Source organism: Psammomys obesus, unplaced genomic scaffold, assembly GCF_907164565.1.
Source record: "Psammomys obesus unplaced genomic scaffold, mPsaObe1.curated_primary_1811, whole genome shotgun sequence".
Lineage (NCBI taxonomy): Eukaryota > Metazoa > Chordata > Mammalia > Rodentia > Muridae > Psammomys > Psammomys obesus.
In genome coordinates, this window is record NW_026585895.1 from 54,483,695 (window position 1) to 54,496,355 (window position 12,661).

Sequence of the window (12,661 nt, forward strand, 5' to 3'; positions counted from 1 at the left end):
CCCACAGTCACAGGCATCCATCACCCTCATGGTGTCACTGGGAGCACTTCTTGTTGCAGGATATTTGATCCCATTGTGAATCCCAAAATTGTGAACTGTAAAATCCTGTGGGTTTTTTTGTTTGTTTTGTTTTTTGAGTTTCTCTGTGTAGCTTTGGATGTCCTGGACTCTCTTTGTAGACCAGGCTGGCCATTGAACTCACAGAGATTGGCCTGCCTCTGCCTCTCTGAGTGCTGGGATCACAGGGGTGTGCCACTGCCCCTGGCTAAAACCGTTTCTTGTTTGGTGAGATTGAGCCTTATCACACACCTTTAATCCACGAACTTTCTGTTTACTGTAAACAGGTGAATATGGTGAGGTTTAGCCATCCCTACCACACACTTTTAATCCAAGAGCCAAGAGCTTTCTGTACTGTACACAGGATTTAATAAAGTTAACTCTAGGTCAGGAGGTGGAGCAAGAAACCAAATGACAGGGATTAAAGAGTAGGAGGGACTTTGAGTTCAGGGTATTTAAGACAGCATGGAGAAGTAGAAGGAGCTTTAGCACTTTGGCCTTTTGAGCTTCGAGCTAGTAGGCCTTTGGCCTTCTGTTTTTTGGCCTTTTCCTCCTGGGCTGTCAGCTGAACTAGTGAGCCTTTTGGGCTTTTTCCACTGGGACATGAGCTGAGAAGGAAGGTCAGCTGGGTGCCATCTCTGTCTCTCTGAGCTAGCAGGTTTTGAGCCCAGCATCTGGTTCCTAGGTCTTTATTAGTGAAATAGAATGGTTAGGATTTTAGTCTTTTATAACAACTTCTCTTCCGTCTGTTCTTTCCCTAGCATACTCTGCTCCAACCAAAACCAGTTCCACACTCCATTTCCCAAGGCCTCTGCAGCCTCACCCCAGGAACTTTGTATATGTTCCCGGTCCTAGACTCAGGAACTTCCCAAGAGACGACTCCCTGCTCTTATATGCACAGCAGCCTCCTCCCCCACTTGCTTTCTTGCTCTACACTCTCCTGCTACCAGGGCTTGGTTTGGGTTATGTGTTCTCTCTAGGGCTTGGCACAGAGCCAATTATTAGCTAGGAAAGTAGACTAAGTGATTGGAGAAGCCCCACATGGCAGTGCACATCTGGAATTCCAGTGCTAGGAAGGCCGAAGGACAAGGAGTTCAAGGTCAGCTACACAGTGGATCCTATGCCAGCCTCAGAAACCTATCTAAAAAGAGTCAGGTCCACTTCTCCCTTCTACAGTCTTAGCAGGAGGCCGTCTCACATTGCCCATAGTTATACTATATTCTGTGGGTTATAAAAAGGTCAAGGTGATCATCGTGGACGTTAGAGGTTGACAGGTAAAAATAATAGGTTATATGTAAAATCATAGGTAAATTCATGAATTTCAGGGACATAGCAAATAGCTTTTAAGCCTAAATCTGCATTTCAGACTGAAGCCCCAGGCCTGATGTGTATTCAAGTTCACATTCAACGTGGCAAGGGCTATTTCCCCCTGCTAAATATGACTACCTAGGCCCAGGCTCTTCACTGAATGAAAAGCACTTGTGGTTGGGGACGAACAGGGCCAACACTGACCCGAGAGTAGGGGCGGGGCCAGAAGTGTGGGGGAGGAGCAGGCCTAGGCAGTGAGGCGGGGCCTATGTTCTGGGGCGGGGCCAGTTCACGGGGGCGGGGCTAGAGGAGCGAGGGGTGGTGCCTGGGGTGACTAGCGGATTCGGGGCGGGGCCAGTGCAAGGGCGTGACCGTCGCGCTGAACCACGTGACGGCGGTTGCCAGGGTGAAAGGTCAGCGCGCCGGCGGCACTCCCAACATGGCGGCGGCCCGGGCTGTGGCGCGCTGTCTGGGAGCCGGAGCGCGGCAGCTTCCCTCTCTTCGGGCCGCGCGGCTGCTCCTGCTGCTGGCCGCGGTGGCGGCGGTGGGGCCCCGGCAGGGCGTCGCGTCGCGGCTGTACCGCGTGGGCGAGGACGCCGTGTGGTTGCTGGACAGCGGCAGCGTGCGCTCGGCCACGAGCAACAGCTCAGCCGCGTGGCTAGTGCAGTTCCACTCGTCGTGGTGCGGCCACTGCATCGGCTACGCACCCACCTGGCGAGCGCTGGCGGCGGACGTGCGAGGTGAGGGTCCTGCGCGCCGGCGGACGTTCCTCCGAGCAACAGCTGTGTGGGTCGAAGCCACAGCAGGAACAGATAGCTTTCCCGAGGTCGCCAGCTCTGAACACCGGCTTCACCCCGTCCCCAGCCTCTTTTCCTAGCCACTACCTCATCAGCCTCGACCTTCCTCATCCCCAGCAATTTCGTTTCAGAGCCTACCGTCTCTGGAAGGCCCCCATTCCTGTCAAACCCCAACCTGCTTTGCTAGGTAACCGACATTGGGCATTGGGCCGAGAAACTTAGAAACCCAGACACTCTGGGGACTGCTCTGCAGAAACAAAGTTTACAAAGCGTCTTCTTGCTGAGCTCCTTGTTCACTAACCATAGCTTTTAAGAAATCTTCCCACACGTGTTTAGTTCTTTCTCGGTGCTAAGTTATTCACCTTTGCAGACCTCAGACCCCTTCCAGCAGCTCCTGTAAATGGATTTAAGTGGCTGTGCAGTAGCCTTCCCAGCACTGACTGAGGTTTGGCTTCACTGCTTTACTACTGTTGAACTCACCTCAAATTACAGATCTCAGGACGCAGGACAACAAATTGTTACTCTTTTTCCTGCACCTTAGGTTTTAGGTCTGGTGTTTAACACGGCTGTGTTTTTCTTAAACAGATTTGCAAAGAAGCCCTTTTTCCAAGTACACAATTGCAAATGACTATTTTAAAATGTTTGCCTTCTCTTTCCTCGTTGTTGGGGGCACCTTGGCTTTTTTTTTTTTTTTTTTTTTTTTTTTCAGAGTTTCACAATGTAGTCCAGGCTGACTCCACTGACCTCTGCTTCTTGAGTGCTAATCTTTTATGTAGAATCTAATGGAATTGTTCTCTTGTGTCTTAAATTTCCTTTTTCTTTCTTTCTTTCTTTCTTTCTTTCTTTCTTTCTTTCTTTCTTTCTTTCTTTCTCATATTTGTTTTATTTTGAATTATGTGGGTGCGGGTATGTACAGGTGAGTGCAGTTTCCCTTGAAGGCCAGAGGTGTTGAATCCGTTGAAGCTGGAGTTACAGATGGTAGGGAGCTGTAGGGTGTAAGTGCCAGGAAAGGAACTCCAGTCCCCTGCAAGAGCAGTATGTGGATTTTGTTTGTTTGTTTGTAGTATTTTGAGACAGGGTTTCTCTGTGTAGCCATGACTGTAGACCAGCTTGGCCTAGAACTCACAAAGATCTGCCTCTGCCTCCTGAATGCTAGGATGAAAGACATGTCCCACCACCACCCTGCTGCAGTCTGTGTTTTTAACCTCTAAGCCGCCTCAGGTTTTCTTAAGTCCTTGGCAAGCACTTTCCAAAACTGTGACCAGACACTGAAAAGGCAGAGTTTATATGGTGTTTTGGTTTTTTTCGGGGGGGGGGGGGGGGGGGTGTAATTTTTATTTTTTTAAGCCACTTAGTAGAGAGGACTTTCTAGTTCTTGATACTTGTTGGTGGACATGCAGGTGACCCTGACAGGAATTGTTGGCAGCTTTTTTGTTTATATCGGTTCTGGCTTTCAGTCTGGTAACTGACTTGCATAAGCCACATCAGATGTTATAAAGTGGCTGCTCTAGAAATTGTCCCTGAACTTGAAGAAAGAACAGTTCTGAAAGTGCTACAGTAAAAATCCACAGCTAATGCTGTGATTGACTTAATAAAATGCAGTTACCTTTAAAGAGTGGCTGACTGCCAAGAAGATGGGGCCTGAGGCTTACTGATGAGGTATGGTGAAAGTGAAAGAGCTGACTGGCAGGAACAGGTGTGGACCTGAAGAGGGAAGCAGGGATGCTGAGGGCAGAGCTGCCTGACTCAGGATGTGACCCTCAGAGTATGTTCTAGGGCAAAGGCTCTCAAAGAAAGCACCCAGGGATTTGGTAAACACTTATGTCATCAGTCCCAGCCTAGGCTACTGGGTGGGTTCCGACACCCTGTCAGCACAAGCTCCAAAGATATCTGATTGCCTATTGTAAGGGACCCTACCTTTGCAAGACACCCACCAACAGAAGATATCCCTTGTGATATCTGTCATGTTGGAATTGTAAGGACAACTTCCTTCCTAAGGTTTTGACTCTCAACCCTGTCCTGGGATATTGACCTCAGTACCCCTTCTGTGCCTTGTCTTCTGGAATTCTGTGCAGAGTATGGGAAGCACTAAGCCCTCTGCCCTAGCCTCGACTTGGCTATGCTTCCTGCTGGCTCTCTGCCTGGGTTATCTAGCAGGAGAGAGGGTCCTTAGGGGTAATCAGTCACCTGTGAGTTGGACATGCAGGCCTTGCATTGGGTCCTCCCCAGGTCTCTCTTTCTGCCACCTTGAAATAGTGCCCAGTGGTTTCTCCCAGCCCCCACCTCAGTCTCTGGTTGAACTGGCTTTGTTGCCATGGGTGGGGATTAGAGCTAGAAGGTGGCTTTTGCTTGCCTTCCTGCCCTTCAGTCTTTTCTAATTGGAGCGAGCAGCTGGAAGGTCTATAGAGGGAGAGATTCCCCAGCCTTGTGTCTTTGGTTCAGGACACCTTCCACTTCCTCAAAAACTTACGGTAAAGGGTGAAGTTTCTTTGGCTCTTCACTGACTTTGGGGGGGGGGAAATAGTGGTTTTCCTTATGAGAGATGGGTTAACAAAAGTTCTACTGTTCAGTAGATCCAGAGGCCATTCTAGTGTTTATATGGCACTGGCGTAGGCCCTTCTCACCTTAAGTATTTCCCAGAACACAGCCTGCTCTGTTGAAATCATTTATTTCATGTTTAGTTGGGTTGGCAGTTGACACCTGTGCTTACTCTCCTGGCCACTGAAGGATTGCCGTAGAGACCTAGAACAGGATTGTGCCCTGAAGTCCGGGTCTTTCTGAGCTCTTTGTGACCCCAGGGCTCTTCTCTCCCCTTCAGTCCACCCTGGAGAGCAGGACAGATGTGTTGTTGGCTCTAAAATTCTTGGTGAAGAATTTGAAGGGGAACAGGAGACCTGGCAGGTCCACACCACAGCATCTAGAATGTCTTGCTAGATAGTTCTTATCTAGCAAGGGGGAGTTTAGTCTCTTATATTGCAGGTGATGGTGCCCAGATGACAGAACCCCATTGGCTCACTTCTTGTGTCCCTAGAGAGGACATTGGCACTTGAGAGTAGGAGGTGTTGGACAGGTAGATAGGCACAGAGTGTGCCGTCCACAGACTGAGTGCCCATTGCTGCTGCTAGCAGTAGCTAAGCCTCTATGCCTTCCCCTGGTGTCATTCCAATGGTGTCTGGCATCTTCTGCCTACTTAGAACACAGGCTCTTGAAGATGGCTGCTTAGTATTTATAGGGTGTCCATTATCCATGTACTGGAAACAGGTAGAGAGGGACACTGGGGACAGCAATTGCTGAGGGGTGTGGCGGTGCCAGAGTCCTGAAAGCAGCAGGTGTCAGAACCAACAGCAGAGGGCAACCACTCTTCTGTGTATGTCACAGCCATTTGGTCACTTTACTATCCGCCAAGGCCAGCTGCCAGCCAGGTCTCCAGAGAGTTTGCCTCTTTTCCAGGGTAGCTGCAGTTAGCCTGTTAGGGACCTCAGCTGCTCATGCATTTTCAAATAGCCACATGGGTTGCTTTACTCAGTAAGGCTGTCCAGGCCATCCACCCAGAAGACTGTCAGCACTGCGTCTCAGGTGCCAGGCAATGAAACAGACCCAGTCACCACAGCAGTTCCTTGCTTGTCTCTCTCATGGCATGCTTTGCCATCTCACCAACAGGGCTTGTTAACCTCACCCCAGTATACCCCTGAATGCTTAGGGGCACATTGTTCTTCAGCTTACCAAGACTCCATCAAGTGCTAAGAATGGAGAACCTTGAGGCCCTAGACACTGAGTGAAGCTGGGGCACAGTGCCTGGTTCCCATGATGGCCCTGAGTGACTGGTGGGTCAGGTACTAGGCTGCAGTAGAGAAAAGTGGCTTTTCTTTCTATCCAGACCCACACTTGGAGCTCCTCCAAGAAGACCTTTGCTATGACAGGAGAGGGAGTGCACTCAGAGAGAAGGTTCTATGTCTGGATGTGGAATTGGAGCCATGGTTGCCCAGCATTTTTTGAGGGTGAAGAAGCCATCCTGCCTTGCGTTTAAACCTGGAGGCTAATTTCCCTGTAATGGTTCTAGACCCAATGATGCTTGGCTGCAAATAAAGATTTTATCTGCTTCTCCATTGAAAGTGATGAGAAAGGTTGAATCTTTTCATTCAGCAAAAGAATCATTTGACAAATAAATCTGAAGTAACTTGGTCTGCTGTGTTGTGTTGTAATTATTTTACAGGTATTTCTAAGCCTGTAGTACTAAAATAGCTAAGCTGAGTAAAAGCCAGAAGTCAGTCATAGTTTAGTCACTTGTTCCCACTCACAGCCTCTTCCCTCCCATGGGGGCCCTGTTCCCAATGTGGAGAGGGCAGCCTGACTGCTGCACACAGGCAATTTGCATTCAGTTTCTTTTAGTATGGCGTCTTAGACAGACAGGCAGGCACTGCTGAATGAGACACACACTCCAAAGCCAGCCTTTTCAGAGTTCTGAATCTCATTTTTGGTAAAGTAGGTGCTGTGTCTTTTGTTTGCTGTGAATACTGTCCATCTGCCAGCCTCAGGCTTTAGGCCTCACAGTTTCTAACTGTCACTGCCGTCTGTTGCAGCTCTCAGGGTGCACAAGCCCAGTTGGTTTTCAAAGGCCTCCTGAGATGCCAGCACACATGACCCCTTTCCAGAACATCCTCTGTTAAGGGACACTTTATCCCAGTGTGGCTCTGCAGGTGCCTTATCAGCTCACAGGAACCTGCAGTAGCAGAAGGTCAGATGGTGATTGTGTGAGGGTGAAACTGGACTTTCTCTCGGCATTGGCAGCTGGCAGCATGGACTCTCACCTTGTTAATCCAGCTCTGCTGGGCTGAGAGGAACAGTGAGGAAAACAGGCAGGTCCTAGTTTCGTAGAGCATGTGTAGTAGGTGAGAGGGTTTGGTACTAACCTGCCCATGCTAAAGGAGCTAGACTGGCAGTTGGGGAGGCCCAGTGTTGCCCTCTGAGGAGTTATCTCTGTGGCTGGCCCCAACAAGGACAGAGAGCCCCCCTGCCCCCAGGCAGGCAGGACCCCAGGTCCAGAGGATATTAAAAGAATTCAAGAGTGGTGACCTGGGAAAACTGATGAACAGTGTCCATCCTGCTCCAGAATGACAAGAAACCAAAGAATGGCAGAACTGACTTCTGACACTGGGAAAGGCAAAGTAACTCTTTATACTGGATTGAGAACAGTGGTCATTGCCTCTCCCACCAGGGGCCTGGCCTGGCTGCTGGTGAGAAAGTGTTAAGGAAGTAATGTTTTCTACGGTCAGCTCGGGCTTTGCAGGCCATTTCAGGCCTGTGAGGTTCCCAGTGGACAGAACAGAGGCAAGACACCACCCTTGAGTGTCCTTTGCACTTTTTCGGTGGGCAGAGGGAGGGTGATTTGTTTGAGACAAGGTCTTGCTGTGTAGCCCAGTCTTGTCATCAAGATTGCAATCCTTTGCCTCTGCTTTTTTTTGGGGGGGATGGGGTGGAGGGTGAGACAGAGTTTCTCTGTGTAGCTTTGGCTGTCCTGGACTCTGTAGACCAGGCTGGCCTTGAGATCCATAGAGATCCACTTGCCTCTGCCTCTCTGAGTGCTGGGATTACAGGGGTGTGCCACTGTGCCTGGCTTGCCTCTGCTTTTTGATGTTAGGATTACAGCTGTGCACCACCTCGCCCAACTATATAGATAGATTTGGAACAAACTTACATAAAGCCAGGATGAGGAGTGAGCCCAGGGTATGACCCTGTTCCCAGCCTGGCCAGCTTCTCCCTTCTGGCTCTTTTCCTTCTCAGCCACAGTGGGTCCTTTTTTTCTCATACTAGTTACCAGTTTACAGGAACTGGCAATCCAGGGGTGTCTTGGTGGCTGCTGCTCATTGCTCACTAGCCCTGGCTAAGGTTATGTGCAAATTTCACACCTTACCCAGTCAGTGAGATGCTAATGGGGTGGGTTGTCACTGAGAGAGCTTTGTCCTAGCCACACCCTGTCCCTAGAGGGGACACTTTGATCCTCCAGTGTCCCTGTCACCTCAATATCTTACCAGCATCTTCAGTGATCTGCTGAAGAACATTGACATGGTGACGTGGGTTCCTCCATGAGAATCTACTTTTATTTTGTTTGTTTGTTTGTTTGTTTTTGAGACAAGGTTTCTCTGTGTAGCCCTAGCTGTCTTGGAACTCACTCTGTAGACCAGGCCTCAAACTTAAGAGATCCACCTGCCTCTGCCTCCTGAGTGCTGGGATACAAGTATGCACCACCACACCTGGCTTGAGAATCTGCTTTTAATTCTTTGGCTATTATACTTTGATGGTACAGGATAGACTCTTGGTAAAGATTTCCATCACTGGTAAATGACCTTGTTATCGAGTTGTCTGAAAAAGGTAACCTCCATGTACCCTGCATGCTCATTGCTCCTCCTCAGTGCTGCAGTGATGTCTGTCTACCACCTTGATAAGTCATCAGGCTGCTGAGACGGTGTGGGTGACCCAGGGCTTTCTCAAACCAGCAGTTGCCCCGTATGGTGTCTCCACCATACCCATGTGAGACACTTGGAGCTGAGGGGGAGGACAGGGCATTTCAGAAGAGATGCTAAGACAGCCAACTGTAGTTATCACAGAGACAGGACAGAGACATCAGCACTGGGCATCATGGTCAGTTGGTCCCAGCCCGTGTCTGTGACGCACATATTTGGTGTCTGATGAAGTTTACACTCATGATGACTGCTCCTCTGAATCTTGTGAGATCAGAGGGCATTGTTGGTTAAAAAAAAAGAAAAATGAAAGAAAAAAGCTGTTTAAAAAAAAGTGTTCTGTAGATGCTCATGTGGTAGGAAGACTTATCTCCATGGCCCTAGAGAGGTCTCAGCCTTGCTTACCCAGCCTGGCCATACTGTCATTCCCAGGACAGCCTGAAGCTCTTACTAGCTGATGATTGCTGTACTCAGGTCTTCACCTTCGTGCACCTGAGTGTCCTGGATGTTTTAAGTGGTATCTGCTCAGGAACCTGGAGGGAGACAGGAAACAGCCCAGCCAAGAGAGCAGAGTAGTGGTCCAAGCAGGAGGCTCGGGCCCAGGATGAGAGGTGTGAAGGAGTGTGATTTGAGGCCACAGAGTGTGTTGAGGCCTTTTGTGAGTTGCTGCTGGCTACGTGGGGTTGTACTAACTTGTTCTCAGGAGCACAGCTGAGCAACAGTCTCCTTCCATCTTGGTAGGGTGACTCACTGTCTGCACTCTGCTGATTTCCCTGAGCCCAGGTGCTAAATTAGCACTCAGAAACCTCAGCTTCCCCACACTCCCACCTTCCTTGTCTCTGCCCTAGTATCACTAGGAGAGTTGATCTGGGGTTCCCTCTTCCTCCCTCATCAAATGGGTACTTAGAATTAATTGTCCTTGTGTATTCACAGGTCACTGGGGTGGGACTGTGGGGATCAAAGACCTTGCAGTATTCCTGTGCTAAGTAGATTGCAGTGCCAGGAGGTTCCTCATGTATTTGGGGACAGTGCCCTACCATGGGTAGGGTGAAATCTGGGGATCAGTGTTGAGTACTTGCCCTGATGGAGATCCAGGGTGCAGTTTTCAGTGAGCTTGGACTAGGCTCCTAGTGCCTTCAGTCTTCCAGATGCCATATATTTTCAGGAGGGCTCATGTGTTCAGTCTACTGCTGTACTAGATTCAGGGAGTTATTAAAAGAGATATAACCAGCCAGTCTATGACCTTAGCACTCAAGAGGTTGAGGCAGGAGCATTGCAAGTTCAAGACTAGCCTGGGGCACATAGTCAGAGCCTATCTCAGATAAAAACATACAAAACAGATAAACAGACAAACTACAAAACTGGCTCTGGTTTGTCTTGTTGAGCACTGTCTCCTGCAGCGTTCCTGGGGAACCCTTTTTTTCCATGCCTTGTGTTTGAACGGCCTTCTGCTGCAGATTGCAAAATGCAGAATCTGAGGCGCATAAAGCTAGTGCTCAGCACCAGGAAGCAGCTGCATGGTTCCAGGATCAGCCCAGGAAGTGCCCTGCCACTGAGTCTCCAGCCCTATACTCACGTCTCCTGAGTATGTGTGCTTAAGGAAAATCTGAAAAACAAAACCAAGACCCAGACCTACCGTGCAAACGTAGGTGCATCCTTCCCAATTCTGGGTGGGTTTGATATTTTCAGTAGCTCGGAGGCTGGTTCCTGCATTTTACTCTTGGGGATTTTCACTGTTACACTCTTTTCAGGCAGAAGGTGGTTTTCTAGGACATGGAAGGAAGGTGTGGATAGAAACACCAGTGAGCAGAGTGAGTTGGTTGGGACTGTGAGTCAAGTCAGGGTGGCAGGAATGAGATGCTATGCCAGATGCAGGGGCTGATTCTGTCCTTGAAGCACCTTGAGCTTCAAGTTCCTTCTGTGGCATCTGCCTCTAATTGATGGGGGCATTAACTGTTCTTCCTCAGTTCTGTGCCATTTGAGATTCCAGGAGCTATGGCTGTGATTCAGAAATACTGGAGGTTTTCTATGCTTTTAAAGTGGCGTTGGGGCAAAGCTGGTTTTTCATAGCTGACTGTGTTTGGTTACTGTTCGTGAATGACCTATTCTTGTTCCTTACTCTTAATAAGAGGGGAAAGGTGTGTATTACAAGTGAGAGTAGTATGTAGGACACTAGAATGGTTCACACAGGAGGCAATCACTGAACTCTGGTACCTGGTGTTTGTAAGTGTCCTCTGACATTGCCCCTTCCATCCAGGCTAATCCCCACATGCAGCCTCTGAAGTTTTGAGCATTACTTGCCTTTGGAGGAATGGTTTCATGTGACTTTTAGCTAGGTTGCTGGTATAAACAGTAACACTTTCAATGCAGGGCATGCTGATCATTAGTGATCCGTTGTATGAGCTCCTACCCCAAAATCAAGGGACCTCCAGACAGAGGGTGTACAAGGTCGTCCAAGTGGCTCTTCTCTCTGTCTCTCATGCCCATCTTCTTGTTAGTACCAATTCCCTTGTCGAAACTGTGTACCTGTGAGCTATACTGTGAAAAGGCCAACAGGCAAGCCTAGCACTTCTTGGGCCTGGGTCTGAACAGTACCCCTGCAGGGCCAGGTGCCTGGAAGTGTGAATAATGATGTAACTTTAACACTCTGGAGAAAGGGTATGCATCTCTTAGAAGGATCCCCTGCAGTTACCTAAAGGGTGCACCTGATGCTAGTGACCGAGGGCAAGGCGGGAGAGAGCCAGGCACTTAGCCCTATGTTACCAGGAGGCAGCTTCCCTTGCAAAGTGTCCCTTCCCTGGTTGAGAGGTGAGAAAAGGGACTGCAGCCTGAGCTAATGTGTATTTATATAATAATGAGAGGTACCGAGACCCCTCATACCTCTGCAGAAGTACCCTTCATCTCTGCCCCCCCCCCCCCCCCAGACAGGGTTTCTCTGTGTAGTCCTGGCTGTCCTGGAACTTTCTCTGTAGACCAGGCTGGTCTCAAACTCAAGAGCTCTGCCTACCTCTACCTCTGGGGTGCTGGGATTAAAGGTGCACCTAGCTTATTCCTCATTTAATAGCACTACCAACAAATGAACCTGATAAAACTCCCTATGCCACTTTTACAGGAGCTCTAGGGAAAGTGTAGGATGTGAGCAGGATGGGAAGAGGATGCTCCAGCTGGGTGCCTCATGGCATTAAGAACATGTGTCATTTGCTGTGGCCATGGCAGTGTGTTGGACTGAAAAAGACAGGCAGATTTATGACTGATGTTTTGGATCTAAGGTTTGCTTCCCGAGTTCTAGAACTGGGTAGGGTTTTGGATAAATCATTTACAAGAGCAAAAATTACTGACACTGAGACAAGGCAGGTGTAAGGAGTTGTTACTTTTTCTGGTGTGTGTGTGTGTGTGTGTGTATTTGTTGGAAACTCAAAAACAAACTTGAAACTAAGAAAGGAGATGTAAAATTGCTCCTCTTCTGCAACAATGACATATGCATCCCTCAGCAGGGAGTGGGGACGGGGTGCTGCCAGTGCAGACCACTGGCCTGACTTGAAAATGGTTACACACCCCTGGGCCTACCAGGTCCATCTGATCACTGTGCATGCTCTACTTGGTGTCTCTTGTAGTGTTCCGTTACCAGCTGCAGACAATGCTTCAGGTTCCTGCGCTTCAACCCATCAGGTGTCTTTTAATAGGAGGTTGCTGCATGGCAAGCTGAGTGATTTGGAAATTCAGCAGAAATCTATTTTCTCGGTGAACAGTAAACCTCTAGGTTTGGTTGAATTGTCACTCTGCTTTCCCAGCTCAGCGCAGAGCTCATGGACAGCATAAAGGGAGGTGCGCATTGGTTTCACTGGGGCAGCTGGTGCTCCCGCAGGTGCTGCCTAGGGTGGAATGGCTGGGTGCTGGCAAACCTGCTCAAGGTCCCCTTTTTGCCTTGTAGACTGGGCTGCTGCCATCCGTGTTGCTGCTCTGGACTGTGCAGAAGAAAAGAACCAGGACGTGTGCCGCACATATGACATCCACTTCTACCCCACCTTCAGGGTGAGCCCC

At 49.3% G+C, this 12,661-nt stretch overlaps 1 protein-coding gene across 1 annotated transcript in view; it reads left to right on the forward strand.

The window, feature by feature from the left end:
- Positions 1-1,765: 1,765 nt before the first annotated feature.
- Qsox2 (quiescin sulfhydryl oxidase 2) overlaps positions 1,766-12,661 on the forward strand; it is a 30,074-nt gene continuing 19,178 nt past the window's right edge. Inside the window, exons 1-2 of the mRNA XM_055600484.1 lie at positions 1,766-2,105; positions 12,552-12,652. Of these exons, the coding sequence (XP_055456459.1) occupies positions 1,805-2,105; positions 12,552-12,652 (402 nt within the window). The 5' untranslated portion in view covers positions 1,766-1,804. The remainder of the gene's footprint in view (positions 2,106-12,551; positions 12,653-12,661) is intronic.